The 18,472-nt window shown below is 40.6% G+C and overlaps 2 protein-coding genes across 2 annotated transcripts; one reads left to right on the forward strand and one right to left on the reverse strand.

The window, feature by feature from the left end:
- Positions 1–11,270: 11,270 nt before the first annotated feature.
- On the forward strand, positions 11,271–13,463 carry LOC133912824 (protein POST-ILLUMINATION CHLOROPHYLL FLUORESCENCE INCREASE, chloroplastic-like). The gene is made up of 6 exons (XM_062355748.1): positions 11,271–11,614; positions 11,725–11,809; positions 11,989–12,181; positions 12,270–12,382; positions 12,934–13,041; positions 13,122–13,463. The coding sequence occupies exons 1-6, from the start codon at positions 11,442–11,444 to the stop codon at positions 13,239–13,241; spliced, it is 792 nt and encodes a 263-aa protein (XP_062211732.1). The 5' UTR covers positions 11,271–11,441; the 3' UTR covers positions 13,242–13,463.
- Positions 13,464–14,213: 750 nt separating this feature from the next.
- On the reverse strand, positions 14,214–17,487 carry LOC133912825 (DNA-directed RNA polymerases II, IV and V subunit 6A-like). Its single transcript, XM_062355749.1, has 6 exons — positions 17,265–17,487; positions 16,939–16,972; positions 16,674–16,846; positions 16,543–16,594; positions 14,576–14,643; positions 14,214–14,488 (listed from the first exon to the last, which is right to left on the reverse strand). The coding sequence occupies exons 1-6, from the start codon at positions 17,297–17,299 to the stop codon at positions 14,419–14,421; spliced, it is 432 nt and encodes a 143-aa protein (XP_062211733.1). The 5' UTR covers positions 17,300–17,487; the 3' UTR covers positions 14,214–14,418.
- Between the last annotated feature and the right edge of the window lie 985 nt (positions 17,488–18,472).

Below are 18,472 nucleotides of genomic sequence, written 5' to 3' on the forward strand. Positions count from 1 at the left end.
GTGCGCCAGCCCGGCCTACTGTTCCTTTCTTCCTCGCCCCGCTCTGGTCACCCGCGCGCGTGCCGAACTCGCACTACTGGACCCCGCCGAGCCTGTCCGACGCTACCACCCCAGTAGGTTGTCATGCCACACTCTTCTACCCCAACCCCTCTCCCCTCTCTGCAAGGTTGTCGCGCACCATCTAACGACAAGCGCATAGCACACACACGCACTGTGCAGTGTATGGTCGACACCACGTCACCGCCAACCACCACCCTACCTTCCTCTCTCGCTCTCTCTATGCTCGCACGCACACGCTGGTCACCTCACCTATACCACGACCACTGGTGCTCATTGACACTGGCCCTGCCTTCGCCAAACTGCACTCCACGGTCAATTTGTCCACTATGAAATCCGACCGTTTACCATGGTAACCCCTCCCTCCACCTCTATAAGTCCACCTCTATAAAGGCCTGCCCGAGCACCGTTGCACTCCGCTACAACCCAACTGAGCCAGATGTTCTCTCTCTCCCTCCTTTTCTCCCTCTCTCATTGTTTTCCTCTCTGCCAATGGTCCTCACCGTCGATCTCCTCTTCAGAGGTCGCCGCCGGTCAATTAAACCTCACAGCGAGCTTCACCCAACCTCACTCCACCTCCCTAGCCCTTCTGTCAGTCTCTCCTCCTCTCTCCTGAGCTACCACCATGCATCCATGGCCATCATGCCCCTTTCCCATCGCTGGCCGTCATTGATGCATCACCGACCAATCCGAACACCGATGTGTATTCCCCACCGCATCTCTCTCTCTCTATATATATATCTATCTATCTATCTATCTCTATCTGTCTATCCATCTATCTATCTATCTATCTCTCTCTCTCTCCCTCTCTCTGTCTCTCTCTCTCTCTCTGCGTTAATCCAACACATGGGCCCAGCTGCCGATGCCATCACCCCGCTGTCAGCTCTCCCTTGGGCTAGAATGGGCCAACTTAGCCCATAGGTCGACCGAGTAGCCATAGAACCCAGACAAAGCCTATATAAGCACAGTAATATTTCTCTCTTTTTCCAGAAATCCAATTTTCAAATAATATTCCAGGGAATACTCTCCCCTTTTCTTTTCCCCGAATTAAATTGTCGACCAACTTCTATAGCCCATATCTATTTCTATCAATTTCAACTCTGATTTCGATGATTCTACCACCGATATTCATCTAAAATCAAACTCTATCTATTTCTATCAGTTTCACATTTATTTCAAATTTATTTTATTTTAATTGTATTTAATTATGTGTTTGTGTGCTGCTTTTTAAACACTGGAGAGTTCGAGGAGGAGGAGGAGTCGGGATGCAGGATTTCGAGCAACACCCTCTCGAGGACTTCAACGGAGGCAAGTCCAATCCATTTCCCTCATTGATCATATTGAACCCAGATTTTATCACCACAACTCGTAGCAGCTGTTTTTCACCAAATAATTGCATGAAGTATTACTTGTCAGCTTAATTTAGATTGTTGATCTAGTTATGACCAATTGTAGATTAGCCAGCCTAATTGTTATCAACTTGAGTATAATCTTGGTAACACTAGGATCTTCATCTTGGCTACTTTATTTATTCTAAGATGATTACTTTGTTACTAGTATACTTAGGACGGTAATCTTTACTGTTACTTCATGCTTAATCATATTTAGTTTTACAAAATATGTGAAACTTGGTGCTTTGGTGTTGCATGGCTTGCGGGATGGGAAGACTTTGCGGATAATGTTAACAACTAAGAACCTGTTAGAGTTGGGCAAATCAGGGTTCTCGCATGAGAACCTGGTAGAGCTAGGACAAATTAGGGTTCCTACAGGGAATGCCTTGGGAGTTTAAGTGATGTTTGTATAGCAGGCTTATTGTAGAGATATTTGCCTTCGCTCAACTAAGAACTAAGTTGATGTGACATCCTACCTAGTTCTTACCGTACAACCACTCGACCTTGTATGTGGCAGGGCTTAGTCTACACCCCACTAGCTAGTGAAGGGATCGGTGACGTCCTAAGAGGGGGGTGAATTATGACACTTAGAACTATTTCGGCTCCAAAAACAACACAAAATAAACCTATATAAATTCTATCTAAATGTGTTGTAGGTTTATCTAGTGTATCTAATCTACCGATCAAAGCACTTGCAACCTATCTAAGAAGGTAAATTACAAGAATGTAAATGTGGAAACGTAAATAAGGTAGAGAGAGCAAACTTGGGATAAGAATTTTTTTTCCCGTGGTATCGATGGCATGAATGCCACCTCTAGTCCATGTTGGAGTTCCACAAAGGATATGCTCTCGGTTGGTATCCGGTCGCGACTCTTGAGCTACCAACTCACAAAGACAAGGCCTCCACCCAGATTGAGCCACCAAGGCAAGGTCTCACCACTAGCCTCTCTTCCTCTTCCTTACCATTGTGATCACTTCGGAGCTTGATCCACCAAGGCAACGGTCTTCGCATCTCCGCGTAATCGCCTTGCCGCCACTCCACACCAAGTCGGAGGGTCAACAATCTTGCCAGCGAATCACCAAGACTCCAAGGTACCGGTGTACCACTTAGTATAAGGTTGGATCACTCCTTGATCCACTCTCTAGGTAGCAATCACCTAGCAACACTCTCTTTAGGTCTATAACACTAATCACTTGCTAAACTTGTGCTTAATCGCCTTGGATAATCACATTCAACACTTTGGTGGCTTGGATGTCTTCTCAAGTATGTATGAGCTTCCTCTAAACTCCAGCAGCATGCCACTACCTTCAAATGACTGAGTGGAGGGTATTTATAGCCTCAAACCTGTGCACTAGCTGTTAACCCAACGGCTCAGAAAAGTTGTTAACACCGGATGATCCAGTGAGAACAATAATACTAACACTGAATCATCCGGTGAGTACACTCTCATAAACTAGCCGTTGGAACCCCACTCAAGCCTCTGTGAACACCGGACACACCGGAGTATACTTCATCTCCATCACCGGACTATCCGGTGAGTTACCCTGAGCCATCTAAGCCTTTCCTTCTTCTCTGTGTAAATTGCTCTTGTGTATGCATCCAGTGCACATCACTTCATCACCGGACTATCTGGTGAGTTAACTTTAGCCAACCAAGCCAATTCCCTGGAAATAATGCTCCGATGTGCACAACCTTCATCACTGGGCCATCTGATGCATTGAACTTCTTTCTGCCTCTCTGCGTTGTTCGTTGTCCGGTGTGTGCAACACTTTGATCACCGGACCATCCGGTGCTTTGATCTTCAACTTCAATGGCTGCAACCTCCTCTGGACAACATGCTCTGGTGTGTATCTTCTCTGATCATCGGACCTTCCGGTGAGGTCTTCAGGCCTCTCTCCCCTTTGCAAAATATGCTCTGATGAGTTCAACACCTAGAGCACCGGACCATCCGGTGAAACAAATCTTCCTGGGACTTCTCCAATTCATTCCAACTTTGTCCCGGCTACGGTGACTTCTTGATCTATTGCATCCATGAGACATACTAACATATATTCTTGACAAACATGTTAGTCCCATTGACTATGTTATCATTAATCACCAAAATCATAATCATGACCTAATGGGGCAATTTTCGCTACTGCTAGTCTACTGGTAGTCCGTAGATGGTTGGAGGCCTAGTGTAACATGAGACCATGGAGCAGGTGCAAGCAGGTGCAGGCTTGGCGACCCGGTTGGAGGCCTAGTTAAAGGTCAGGAACCCTTGGTGAGCTCCCGTAGACGGTTAGTGAGATGATGCTATAGTGGGTAATAGCTTTGTTGAGTCGCACTGCCATGATGGTGGTATGTGGACAAACTCAGCTTATGGGTAAAGTATACCACTCTGTAGAGGTAAATCTATTCAAATAGATGTTTTCACGGTCATGGACGAACTATAGTTCGGTCACAACAACTAGCATGGGATGTGTGTGTTTCCTTGGAGTGTGAATGGGCAAGGTGTGCCCATTTTTCAGAAAATAGGTCCGGCAGTGTGCCATGAGTTGCTGCGGATGGAGCGTCCGGCAACAATAAACTTAGGCCCTAGTGACTTTCCACCACGACTGAAACCCCCTTCTCATAATGATGATGAAATGATGTTTTCACAAAACCGTCTTATGAAAATGAAATCTTTGCATGTGTAAATTTAGCTTTTTCGCAAAAAGTTAACCTTACAGCTTTATCCTTATCTATACCATATTCATGTACTTATACCCTCTTGTTGTAGGGAAAGGGTTGGGATTTGCTTAGTACATTTGTACTCACCCTTGCTTGTGCTTTCAAAAGAAGATCCAAACTTCACCGATGCTGACGGTGAGGCTAATGAGTAGGTCCCGATCATGTCCTCACCCGAGTTGCCTGTGGAGTGAAGTGTTCATCATTCTGGCCCTGCTGTGCACTCTGATGTCATGGACTATGTTTCTCGCAGGCCTTGGTATAAACATGTATTGTTACTAGCCTGATAGAGCTATTTCACCACTCCTTTTATTGTATGACTATGTTACCACCTATTGTAAGACTTGATTTTACCAGCGACTAATCCAAAGACTAGTATAATAAAGTTTTAAGCACCATGGATGACTCGAGGAGCTTCACCGTATCCAATGGCGAAGGCTTCTTGGGGGTAATGTTCACTGGAGGAAGAGTCTAGATCCATCATGGATTTGTCATCGGTGTTCTCCGGATAGGTATCTCAACAATCCATATCATCAGAAGTCATGGGAGAGGATCCTAACTTGCGGCGAATGTTTCTCTCGTGATCGTCTTGGCAATCGAGTGGTTCCAACTTGATGTCATAGCCCTTGATTCATTAATCCATAAAGCGACTTACCTCACCACAGGAGTCACCGCCGGTTAGGACTTTGTCGAAATCCACCCGATTGATCACCGGTTCGTCGTTGGTAGAGGGGCTGAAGTTGTCATAGAAATCCTCATCCGAGAAGCCGATCCTCGATGCGGGTTTGGGTGAAGACAACGGCATGTCATATGCGGAAGTTTCAACATCTTTTGTCATGATCCTCATGGACGGCGCTAGCTGTCTATGGTTGGTGAACCACCAATCTTACTAACTTATAGAAATAGTATGGGATACTTAGAGTAGATGAATCACATAGTGCATGCAGGATCTTACACAAGTTCAGGCCTTTCTTAAGATAATAGTCCTATATCATATTGTTCTTGTATTAATCTCTGAGACTATTTATAAGGATGTGCATGGCTAATCTAGATAGATCTAAATCTAGTCGGAGGGCTCCCTTGTATGTAGTTGGGGAGAGAAGCTAATACTGATCTGAGTTTCGGAGGGCTCAAGGGTGTAGAGCTTCTGCAGGTTTGAATGATGTCAATGGAGTTGTGTTGACTTCTAATCGATTGTCCTCCGTAAAGTCTCCTGGCTCCACATATATAGGGGTCATCGTACGACACTTGGAGTCTTTTCTTATTAATTTTTGAAATAAACTTCATGTTTACAAGATATCTCAGGTATCCGCGGATAGTTTTCATACGTCTAGAGAATTTTTTCACGAAGATAGAAATATACCCCTAAAATATAAAGAAAACACAGGATGTTCGGATACGATAGCTTTACACTGTTCATGGTAACATACTTCATTGAAGTCACGGCAAAGAAAAAACAGTAGCAATCAATTTGCAGCGTCTCTGGTACAACTCCGTGTGTACAAAGCAATAATTTGCAGTAGTCTTGGTACACTTCCATGTACGTTCGGCAATAATAAAAAATAATCCCTTGGTACACTTCCTGGTACGCGAAGCACTGGCAATCAATTTCGAAAGGAAGATCGAACAATACCTCTGGTTCTATGCCTGTAGTAGTAGACTAGGTAGGGAGCGCGCGTGTCTATTGTGTTTGGCGTGGTTTTGATGGTTTTAAAGTGATGACTAGGTTTCGATGGAGCATGCCCAGACAGACGTGATATTCACCGGGGAAGAAGCAACATTCGCCGAGATGAGTCGTGATAAGGATTGCCAAGATGATATCGCCACCAGCGACCTGATGACGTGACAAACTCCGATCTCCTCTGTCACTAAAACCATAATTTTTTTCTCTATCGTCTAGCTCTGATATCACTTCTTAGTAAATAATGTAATAATAGATCGAACAAGAGACAATTTTTATGTAGAAAATAGTTACGGAAAAAATCATAGATATCAATCGACGATCTTCACTGTATCATGATTCTAAAAAGGGAATAACAATGAATCGTCAACTCTTCCTATACAACTTACAAATGTATATATGTGGTAAAAGGGATTATGGTCTAATATAAAAACAAATATGCTAAACACAATGATATGTAACATGGGCCACCCAGGCATCCCCGTGAGGCCCATTTATGAATTCGGATCACATATTAACAGATCTAATGGGGAAAACTTTAGCCAAGTAAAAAGTAAGTGGCAATTTGGGATGTGGACAATCTATAATTTGAATTTTAACCATAACCAAACATCTATTAATATTTAGCTTAAATTTTGCCTATAAAGAGTTTGAACTCAAGGTCTCAATAGGCTTGGAACAACAAAGGATTTATATTGGCTTTTTTTTGTTGGATTAACATTGATGCCATTTTGTGTGCTACTATAAGTTCTCTCTTTGGCAATTTGACTCAAATCTAGATAGAATAAATCATTCATCAGTGTGAAAACGGATCAAAAAATGGGCAAACCACAGTCATATACTTTACTAGCAATTATACACATGTTTCACGTACGTGGAATTAATTTAGGATATATCAATCCAAAGAAATTAAAAAAACATAACAAAAGACACTATGTGAAAAAAAAAAGCTTAAAAATGACGGGTCGTAATCGTTATGGGTGACGGGTGCGTCACCCAGAACGCGTCACTGATGACAAGTCATAAGTTACGAGTAAGGACCCGTCACTTATTAAGGTTATAAATGATGGATCATAATTGTGGCTCGTCACTTATTACAAGTCATAAGTGAATTGTGAGCCATCATTTATTACCAATGAATGTTTTTCCTGTTTTTGACACAAAAAAGTAAAAAAAAAAAATCACCCGAGAGACACCTAATACAGGGCCCATCACATTTGCCCAATCCACATCATTTTCAAACATATTTTAGTCTTTGCATTTCATGGGACTCGAACCCAAGCCAAGGACCTCGTGCACGACTCCCTTACCACCTCAGTTATCACGTGCTTGTGATAGAAACTGGATATGCTATCATTTTAACCTTCATGTCCAAAGGTCATAGGTGCTAGGTTATAATTGTGACCCGTCACTTATGCAAGTCATAGGTGACGGGTCATAATTATGACCCGTCACTGATGACTTTTTTCCAAAATATTAACCTGTAGTGCTTTTAGTAAAAATGGCATAACTTTTACATACGAACTCTGATTTTGACTTCTTTTTTTTTTTTACTCTAGAGACATCTACAATGTCAGTTTCTGCAAATTTTTTGAGGCAAAAACGGCTTGGAAGATTGAGTTCTCACCCCCAGAAGTTTCTGCACTGTTTTTGGAACACGCGTTTGTGTCTATAGCCGCCACCCCTTACATCAAACTTGAGCAAAATTGTACAATACTATTCTAGTGCTGTTGAGGTGAGAAAAAATAAGAGAAAAATAAAAAATTTAGCATCGTATACATACATACATACATACATACATACATACATATATATATATATATTCCTGAGGCTGTATATTATATATATACACCCCTGATAAATAGAGAAAAAATAACATAGAATACACATATATATGAGTATATGTTTATACTACTATACATATATATATATACACACACATGGTATAAACTAGGAGTACATTCACTTTTGCACCAAATGAAATAATAGCTCTATATATCAATCATGTACATGTATAAAAACAACCATAAATATTGTGTACATATATACATAAACCTAAGTATATGACCTAGGGGTATATATACACATAATACATGAAATGATAGCTCTATGTATTGATCAAGTCATTGGTGACGGGTCACAATTTAATCCATCACTAATGACTGGCTAGGATGATCCGTCATTGATAAGTTAGCTATTGGTAACGGATCAAGTTGTGACCCATCACCAATGACTGGCTAGGATGATCGGTCACTTATGAGTTATAATAGGTGACGGGTCACAACTATGATCCATCACCTATGACTGACCTAGGATAGTCTGTCACTTATGATAAGTTAAAAGTGACGGGTCACATTTTTATCATCAGTGATGGATCATGTTATGACCCATCACTCATTTCATGTCTCTTTTATCTATTTTTTACATAATGAGAGAGATTTGCACAAATAGAATTCGCAACATGATCATGTAATTTTAGGAATGAGGAGAATGGTGAGTACCTAGACAAGCAAGTGGAGGGGACCATATCATCCAGAGTTGGCCATCTGTAGCAACGCTTTGAGAAGGATTAAGATGGTGACCGATTTGTGAGGAGATAAAAATAATTCTTGCATAGTACTTTGTTGTAAAGATATCATGACAGATGTGATCTCCGTGGTAGACGGTGGAGGAGGCGACGTGCGGGCGACAGCGCACCCTCTCTAGAAAACCAGCACTATATGCAAAGTGCAGGAGGTAACGTACCCTCTAGAGAAACCTGACGGTGAATATATGGAAGGTAAATAATAGGATATTAAATGTATTTTAAGAATGTATTGAAGGTAAATATTGGATGTCTAGGTATGTAATATAAATAATGGGAGATTAAATGTATTTTAGAAGGAGAAATTGAAACCAACTTTGTATGATGGTCATTTAATTAATTTGGATGGACGATGGAGATCAATAAGATGTATCATAACTCGTGTATTTTATATGAGTATAGATAAATAAATGAAAATGCAAATAAGAGGGAAATTATCTATCAGAAGGAGAACTGAAACCATATTGTATCCTTCCAAGCGGCCTGTATTATCAAATTGTGTTTCCATCGTAATGTGGATTGCTAAAGACACCAAGTGTGTGATTGGATTCCTGCATCAAGTCCATCCTAGACCGACAGATGCGTACAATCTCCAAAAGATTATTCTTTGGTTGCCTGTAATGTTCTGGCATGTCCTAGCGCATGCAAAAATATGCCATCAACCTGTCCCGGCAGCAATGCTTGCGATGCCCTTCTCGCCCGAGCCTGGCCTGAATCGTGCGTCATCCCAAGGAGATGAGGCCCGACTCTCATGGATCAACTGATTTTAGGGTTTATATTTTGGTTCATGTGTGTTTTGTTCAGAGATTTGGGGGGAGGGGGGGGGGGGGGATTAGCGAGATAGTTCTTAGACCCTGCTCTATCTCTCTGATTTTGGGGGATTTACTGGTTTGAGTAAATCCTAGAGCTTTCCATAGACTTGGTCCTAAAGCTTGATTTGATAAGAAGGCTCCATCAAGATTTGGGTGTTTAAACTGCTCCTTGATTTGTTCTTCTAAATCTGAAGCACCATGTTGCTCCCTGCATCTTCTGCTCACCGGAGCTTTCATGCATGTTCAAAGTACTATCCTATGTGCACCTAAATCTAAATCTGTGGAATAAAATCACCGGGATGCTTGGATTTTTTTTGTTTATTTAATTTGTTTTCTCTATCCTATGTGCACCTTTGCTTAAGAAACAAGAAGAAAGGGCATAGAAATGTTAGCATCCAGAGTAATGGCTTCAAAATTGCTAACTTAACTAGATGCATGTCATATGTGTTCCTAACATCCTAGAGCTTTATCATTAGGTAAAACGGATTTTGCGGTTTATGTTAAAATCGTACAACTAGTATATACTAATAATAATTTTGCAACCGATCACATTGAATTGGTTGAAATAGTGTCCTGTATTGTTGGTACCCTTTTTGGTGTTTCGGATTTTTTTTTTTTGTAAGTACCATATCAGCTTTAACTCATAATCTCAGATGATAACGCTTAAATGAGTTGCTTAGGGCATACATGTCTGTAGTGAATTGCAAGATTTGAGCATACATGTCTGCAGGGGTGCTGTAAAAAAGAAGGCACATTTCTCCTATTGTATAGGGCATACATGTTCTTTTGACCAGGCTCATTGTTTGTTTATGTTCTTATGTTCTTATTTCTTTCTCTCTTTTTTTTTTTTTGCTATTACCATCTGGTCTGATTGTCTATTTGCTTTGATTTGACTTGCACTTTTCATGCTTTGTATGAACCAAAACACAAACAATTTTACCCCTAAATTTGACGCTCCTGAAGATACTTCATGTTGTACTCCAGAAGAATAGGATGCTCCTTTGAGCCCTTCAACTACGACAACTTTTCTTTGTGGCTGATTATAGAACATTTTACTTAAAATCATCTGTTATAAGCCGTAGAGCGGAAACCCATGCCTCTAATGAGTTATTTTGTAATAGATTCTGGGTGTTAAGCTGAAAGTTTTTTCTTATCCTGCTATGCATTCCATTTTTGCTATTTAGTTGCATCATTTAGCATATAGATTATACAATTCATTTATGTTGTCAGAGTGTCAGAATAAAAAACAATTGAGTTGCATCTCTTCACTTTTGGAAAAAAAAATGGTGTCTCTTCCTCCTGCTACTAAGTAGTATATGGTTTGATCTGCAAGACGATGTGGATGTTGTTGTGATTTGATCTGCAAGACAATGTGAATGTTGTATTCTGATTTTTGAGTTTTGTAAAATCCTTTAATAAAAGAATTTGACAAAGGGATGGCATCAATTGTCATGGATACATACCAAAGTAAATTCAACCAAAAACATACATCATGTTTTATATATCATGGCTTATGAGACAGGCGACAATCGAGTGGCTGTGTGGCTGTATGGCTGTGTGGCTGCTTTTATCATTAATCTATTAATGATATGAATGCACATGATCTAAGATGAGGGTAAGCACACCACTTTTCATATGCAGGTCACCGCAACTATTATTATGCAGAAAATCAATTATAATATTAGCACATATACCTTTTTATACACTCTTAAATTTAATCAATTAAATAGGAACTCAGTTTAACATATCAAACCGATATAACCAACTAAATATTCTTTTTTCAGCAAATAAAACTCTGTTTAGCATGTTTTTTCTTAGCCTACGATTCATACAAGCAAACTCCTGTACAAATAACCAATCACACCACGTAAAATAAAAAACAAAGAACAAGAGAAAAATCGGTGAGAGCGACGAGATCAAGAGAAGATATTTTGAGCTCCGAGTTTTGACCATGGAGGCTGGAGAATGAAGATCTTTTTTTCCGTGAGAGCCAAACGCCTACGAGCTTTGTCCCATTCCCGCAGGCCGCAGCTAAAAAGATCAAGCACTTACGTCGTTGCCACCTCCCCACCACACATGTCCACCCTCATCCATCCATCCTTATGTACGCCGGCAGCCTAATGCGATAACGCCTCCAGCGCTGCTCACACCGGGTCACGGAAGTATCTCGTCAGTTCACCAACCGTACTTGCAATCAAGAACGACGATGGCCACGCTCTCCTCCTGCAGCCGCCTGAGCGGCGCCAGCGCCTTCTGCTGCCACCACCGCAGGCCGGCCCGTGCAGGAGCCGTCGTCACCTGCTGGAGCTCCTCCACTAGCGTTCGCGCCGCCGCCGCTGCCACGGCGACGCCGGCTGCGGTAGAGCAGCAGAACAAGGAGTAAGAGTAACCTGCTTGCTGAACTCCCCTTGTCCGGTGTTCTACACAGTACGTGTGCCACGCTTGGTTCCTGTAGCTGCTGACTGATGAGGCAGCTGAATATGGTTCAGGGTCTTGCTGCCGACGTGGGCGGAGTTCGAGCTCGGGAGGGCGCCGGTGTACTGGAAGACCAGCAACGGCCTTCCTCCCTCCCCTGTAAGTCATGAATCTTGTTTTCCTTTTTTTTCCAAAAATTGCCCGAAAGTTCAGGCGTTAAGCAGATAACTATATTCATCAAAATTAAAGAAGGCAGATAATAAAATGGGTGTTCATTTGTTGCATCTATTCATCGATCGTGGTCCTTTTTTTGAACACCGAGTCACGTGGCATGGCAGAGTGAGGGGCTGACCCTTTTCTACAACCCGGCGGCGACGAAGATGAGGCCCAACGAGGGGTTCGGCGTCGCGTTCAACGGCGGCTTCAACCAGCCCATCATGTGCGGCGGCGAGCCGAGGCAGATGACGCTGCAGGTCAGGGGCAAGGCTGACCCTCCCATCTACACCATCAGGATACGCGTGCCGCAGCATGGTTCGTCTTCGTCGATCTCTCCTTGAACTGATCTTCTTACGACACGAGAAGAAAATGAAGCGAGCGTTGCTGTTGTTGTTGGTTGCAGCCATGAACCTGATCTTCTCCTTCACCAACGGAGCCGAGTGGGACGGGCCGTACACCCTCAAGTTCAGGATCCCCAAGCCCTGGCAGAACAAGCCGCTGAGCTTCTTCAATGAGGTGAACTGAATTTGCTTCAAGCTTGTTTTTTAATTAACAAATCACAAAAGAAAAAAGGAGACAAATTTACGACGAATACTTCTTGTATTGAGATTTAAGGTACGTTGGTTTGCGTTTTTTTAAAGTAAAAATGATGTGTTTTTGGTTCTTTTGAAAAACTTGTTTTTAATTTTAGCTATTAGTTTTTATAATAATTTTTTGGTTTCTCATTCTATAAAAAACAGAAAAACTACTCTTATTTAGCTCTATAGTTTCTAGTTTATCAGAGGTAGATTTTTAGCTTCTTTAAAAACTACTTTTTAGCAATCTCGTTTATTTTTTCTTTGGGCTTCTAGCAGCATAAAAACCAAAAGCAGAAGCTCTATTTTTCAACCGTCTCGTTTGTCCTTACTTCTAGCACTAAAAAAATTAGAAATAAAAACTTAAACAAACAAATCCTTAGCTAATCGATTAAGGTTTGAAAACTTATCTTGAGATTTAGCCACTAGACAATCACTGAACTTGTGTGGCCATCAACTAAAAGAGTGAGGATTTTTGTGGCGATGGTGCAGGGTCTGGCAGACGAGCTGAACGGAGAGAGCGCCTGCGACAGGGCCATCTACCCGGACGAGAACGTCGTCATCACAAGTTGCGCCATGGACGGCTACTACGAAGAGGGGGTAACCATCAACCTCTGCTCTCTAATTCCACCGTGACATGGAGGCGAACACCATCGGTCCTGATCTCTGATTCATGGCAGGGCGACCGGTGCAAACTGGACATCGTGAGCGGATGCATGGACCCCACCTCGCACCTGTTCGACCCGCTGGCGACCGTGGATGACGGCTCCTGCCCACTGGAATCGGATTCTGAGGAATGAGTCACGGGGTTTGGAACGCATGGGCTGTGCTGCGCTCTCTTGTTCATTCGTAGAAAAAGAGGAAGCGTCATACACAAACAATACGATGATTGTGGTGATACAACAGTTTATGTATATATGAACAGAGTAAGAGCACACTGGTGAACAAGAGGATTGTGTACGTACGTTGGGCAGACAAAGATGCCGTATATCCAATACACATAGTAACAATATCCAATACTACATAGTAACAACTGTCAAATAAGTGTGTGCTTAGTTAGAGGTAAAAGCGGGATGAGATACTATTGTTCTTGTTTTTAAGAATTGGATAATTCTTTTTTTTTTAATTGGTTGGATGAAATGAGCTTTTTTTTATTTGGTTGGAGGCGAGAATGGATAGGACGAAAATCATCAACTAATTATATCTTTTAATTTTAAATAATTATTATTAATAATACACTAACCAACATGTATCAACACGTATTAATGTTACTCTTGTCATAGTTATTACTAATTAACAATGAAATATGTTAACTAACCTTAATTATACTCTAATTAGCTCATTAATTACTACTAATTAGCATGTTAAAACCTACCAACTCTAATCTCATAGTAATATATACTAATTAATAATATAACATATTAATATCACTAATTATTTTACAAATGAACATGATGATTAGCAAAGTACTTCATCCCACTGATTTGAACGAATAGCTTTATACGACTTATTGAGAGAATATTTTTTAAAAGAAATAATCTCATCCCTAGATTATCCTCTCCTACCTCATTTCATCCCTGAACCAAACACATGTGTTTGCTTAACCTAAGACTCTGTAAATTGACTAGCTGTCAATCTTTGCAAGTTCTAATAGAAAAGAAACGTCGGCAAACCGGAGCTTCATACGACAAGACATCGTAATCTGATTTAAGAATTTCCCAACGAGCTATGCAGAGTCTCTGTTTCGGAGGACTACGAAAAAGATGCACTAGTGCGACGAGAAAACCCATGACATTAGCTAGGTCCGTCAAGGTAACATAACATCAAGGAGGCCACACACCAAGGTAACATAACGTCAGTACTACGTCTCAGTTCATTCACTGCAACATCGACTTAAAGAAGTAGCACAATACCATTATAACTACAGAACAGTCTAGTTGCGCCACAAAGCCCTACAAGTCAAGTAGCGTAGCAGCTTTAGTCCCCACCAACCTGGCGTTTCCAGGAGTCCTCCACAATGAGCTCATCCACCCCCCAATCTTCATAGCTGTTTCAACACAAAGTAAATGACAATGAAGATGTAGTAAAACTCATGAAGCCAAAAGAAGTACTTGGCCTTTCCATCAAAACTCACCTTCCATCAGGTAAGTACCGCCTGATTGTGAAGGGGATCTTGCGTGCCCTCAGCTCTTTCATGGCAATCTAAAGTTGTGCAAAGGCACATGGATGTCAGAGCAGGAAATACGAAAAAATGAAACTGACGGTAGCATTGTGTGTGTGTGTGTGTGTAATCGGAGATGGCATCTGAAAGTATTTTTAAGTAATTATTGATAAATAATGTGGATTTTCTTTTTTTCCTTTTCTGGGTTTCTGGGAGGCTAACAATATTACAGATTATCATGCTTTTGATGTTATTGACTAAAGCCATCAAAACTCTATTGTAATGGCTTTAAACTATCAGTTTACAGGGGAGGTACAATGTTAACAAGGATATGTTTTTACTATATACCCCAGAGTAGACATTTAAGATTCCCCGTCATAGAAGGCTAAACAACTGTAAAATATTTACATAACATGGAGGGACTGATGCGTAAACCTACCAAAGATTTCAAGATCAAATAGCTATATGTTGACTGCTTCTGCTAAATGTCCCTATCTAGTATGATTATGAAATTTAGCCTGAGCACTTAGAAGCCGTTCTCTGCAGTATTTTGGCTAGAATCTTCAATAAACTTCGGTTCATCTTTCTATGCAGGGGGGTTAGAATTAGGAGTCAGTTAATTGATGTCTTTGTGCAAGAGGAAGGTCCTTTCCAGGAATTAAAATAGTAAGTTCAATTAAGCCAAAGTAAGTTGAGACAGAAAACAGGAGAACTGGGCGGTCTATTTGTGGCATGTAAGAGAAGCATTAGAGTATTATAAGTCCACAGCAAGAAGACATCCTATTTTTTTTTTAAGGAATAGAAGGCATCCTCTTTATAAAGACACATTGTATGTGATCTTTGTTCAACCAAGAATATTTCTGTGTCACCCCTCCAAAGCTCACATCCCATTCTGCATCTCTCTATAATTCTAGAAATCCTAGTATTCTTCAAGTCATGCCATATGGTCATCTTCTGCACGGTAGTTATCTTATCATAACTTAACACTCGCAACATGTATCTACTCAGTAGCACAAAATGTGTTACCTATGTTAAGACTATGAAACCTGTCACAAGTTATAGTAAATACACTGGAACCAATATGTATGAGGTCCCAGGGAAAGACCATACAGGAGAAGGTACAGACATATTCATAAGCCATACACAACATCAGACCTACTGTATAATAAAAGCATCCTTGGCTATCATACCATCAAACTGATCTACTATTTTTTTTCTTCCTAAATTAAATACCAACTTGCTTTTTATATCCTCTTTGTGGCTCTTGTTGGGTTTCATCTCTAGCATACCCCTACTTGCTTGGGACAGAAAGGCGCTGTTGTTCCTAAACTAAATACCAAATTGATGGCCAGATTACGTAGAAACAGCACTTCTGACCTCTCCATGTAAATGGCATAATTATATCTCCAACTAACAGATAGCATAGTGAGGCTTGCAACTAAAAGGCAAGCATCCCAATATTCTAGAGGAAAAATAAAATGTAAAAAAAATTCAATCAGCTTCATCGGTACTGATTGAATTTATGATACAATTGTTTTAAGCGCCAGTACACTATGGAACATTCAAATATCAAACATATGTACAATATTGGATACTACTTGTTTCTACCATGAACAGATACTCATTACACAGTGGACATAACATACATTCTTAAGAAAGAAAGTGCAATGGCTAGTTTGGTAACCAGGGGTCAATCTTCATTTAGAATGTAAATGTTAATTGTGACAAACTATTGAAGATTTACTAGTAACAGAAATATAGTTTGGCAATGGAACTGAAACAATCAACCCTCTATCCCAAATATAAATCGATTTAGGATTATTTTAAATCAACATTTTATTTTTGATCATTAATTTCTAAAAAAATAAAAGTATACATAGACTAATGTTTATCAGGACAGGTCCCAATTAAAAGTCTACTAAACCAAATTAAATTTTTACCTCGAGAGGATCAGTTTCTCCCTCAAGCTCAACCATTACTGGAGCATTCATACTACACAATATCAGCAAGGGTCAGTATTTCATCGAATTTATGTCATTGACTTGCACAATACTCTGAGATATAACTCAACCTTATCTGCAAAGCTCGTGTACCCAGGATGCGTGCACGCTCATACTTCGTCATATATTTTGACGTTTTGCGTTGGCGCTGGGTCTTTTCCTGTTCCTTTTCTTCACCCTCTGCACCTACAATGTCATCAGGGGCATCCTCATTGTTGTTCTCAGGCTCTTCTTCAGTCCCTTCCTGTTCAATAGAAGTACATTGGTTGTATCAGTTGTATAAGCTATTCCTATAAAGCACAACAGAAGAATAGAAGAATAGCAATTGGTCTGCACCTCAATCTCAGGCTCTGGGGGCTCATCCTCGTACCTGCGTAACAAAATTAAGAACTGTAAGATCCTAAGTTAAGTGAAACAAATATGTGAATCTTGGCGTATAATTACAGATATTTGAGTGATCAAAAGAGTCACAAGTGGATCCTGATCAATGGTGTCAATAAACAAGAGCCAATTGATTTTTTGCCACCGCCAAGAGCGGTTGTTCGTTCTAGGATTACCGAAGACTGTACCTATCGAAACCCTAGCTCTACTCTGCTAACCTTTGCGTTATCAGACGAGACAAGCACAAGAGAGAGGGGGGGGGGGGGGGAGAGAGATCGAACCCCATGTCGATTTCATTGTAATCGTCGTCCGCCATGGCTCCCGCCGCCCAAGCGCCGCTGCTCCGGTGGCTTGGTCGCTAGGGTTTTCGCCGTGCGGCTGCGGGGACGAGCGCGACTGAAGGAAAAGAGGAAGTACCGCCCAAGCAGTCGCGGCCAAAAAAAAAAAGTTTGGAGGAAGAACCTTGACTGTTTCCCAAAGCAACGGTGAGGTCCTGTGCTCCACAACCAATCTTGAGAAGAAATATTGGAATTTGGAAAAGGGAGTTCATAGCTTTGACCTACACATTAGGATAAATGCGGCCTCTATCCCAAATATAAATCGATTTAGGATTATTTGAAATCAACATTTTTATTTGTGATCATTTATTTCTAAAAAAACAATAGGTTAATAACATGAGATTGATGTTACTAGATTAATTATAAAAAATACTTTAACAATATATAACTCTTTCTATTTAAAATAATACAAATCTATATATATTGCTAGTCCTTTTAAAATAATACAAATCATATTAGACTCCATATTAGACACCATGTTCATATCCTAACATACTTATATTTTTTAATCAGAGGAAGTTGTTGTGAAATCATGTTGCCAACAGTTAGGGCATTAGCATCTTCATCTCTCCAATCAACACAACGAATATTAGATACAAACACAAGTAGGCATAGATGTAGGGAGATGCTCTTTTTCTTTATTATTCAGTCTAAATAATATATCATTATATGTTCATGAAGCTCTGCGTGATTTTAACGTCTATACTTTTGAGGTGTTTGGAACACAAGTTTATCACATAGCATTTATGAGAGTGTTTGGAACATAAGTTCATCACATAGCATTCATAAGACTAAACATTACATACTAGCAAACTATACTAGTCCTATTGACTATGTTGACATTAATCACTAAAATCATATTGAGCCAATGCAAGAGTTATTGATCTTACAACTCCATCTTATGAAGTTAACTGATAATAGTATTGGAAAAGATGAAAAAGGACCGTGTACACTTCAAAGAGGTGGGGAAAAATGCTGATAGTAATGGAGTTGGGATTAAGATTAGCTCGATCTAGTAATCTTGAAGATCCTCCCGAGGAAGCTTGACAACAAGATCCGTAGTGCACATTGGGTGAACTCTGCGAAGGTCACAAACTCCCTGATATCGGGTGTTAGGAACTTGTTCTTCTCCGCCAGCCGCCAAGGGATTA

This window comes from Phragmites australis, chromosome 3, assembly GCF_958298935.1.
Source record: "Phragmites australis chromosome 3, lpPhrAust1.1, whole genome shotgun sequence".
Lineage (NCBI taxonomy): Eukaryota > Viridiplantae > Streptophyta > Magnoliopsida > Poales > Poaceae > Phragmites > Phragmites australis.

Excerpts from the sequence above, each read along its gene's own strand:
- LOC133912824 (XM_062355748.1), top strand. The coding sequence starts at position 11,442 with ATGGCCACGCTCTCCTCCTGCAGCCGCCTGAGCGGCGCCAGCGCCTTC. Across the intron at positions 12,182-12,269 it reads GATACGCGTGCCGCAGCATG|CCATGAACCTGATCTTCTCC; the intron begins GTTCGTCTTCGT and ends TGTTGGTTGCAG. Across the intron at positions 13,042-13,121 it reads ACGGCTACTACGAAGAGGGG|GGCGACCGGTGCAAACTGGA; the intron begins GTAACCATCAAC and ends GATTCATGGCAG.
- LOC133912825 (XM_062355749.1), bottom strand. The coding sequence starts at position 17,299 with ATGGCGGACGACGATTACAATGAAATCGACATGGG. Across the intron at positions 16,973-17,264 it reads TACAATGAAATCGACATGGG|GTACGAGGATGAGCCCCCAG; the intron begins GTTCGATCTCTC and ends TTTGTTACGCAG. Across the intron at positions 14,644-16,542 it reads GAGAAACTGATCCTCTCGAG|ATTGCCATGAAAGAGCTGAG; the intron begins GTAAAAATTTAA and ends GCACAACTTTAG.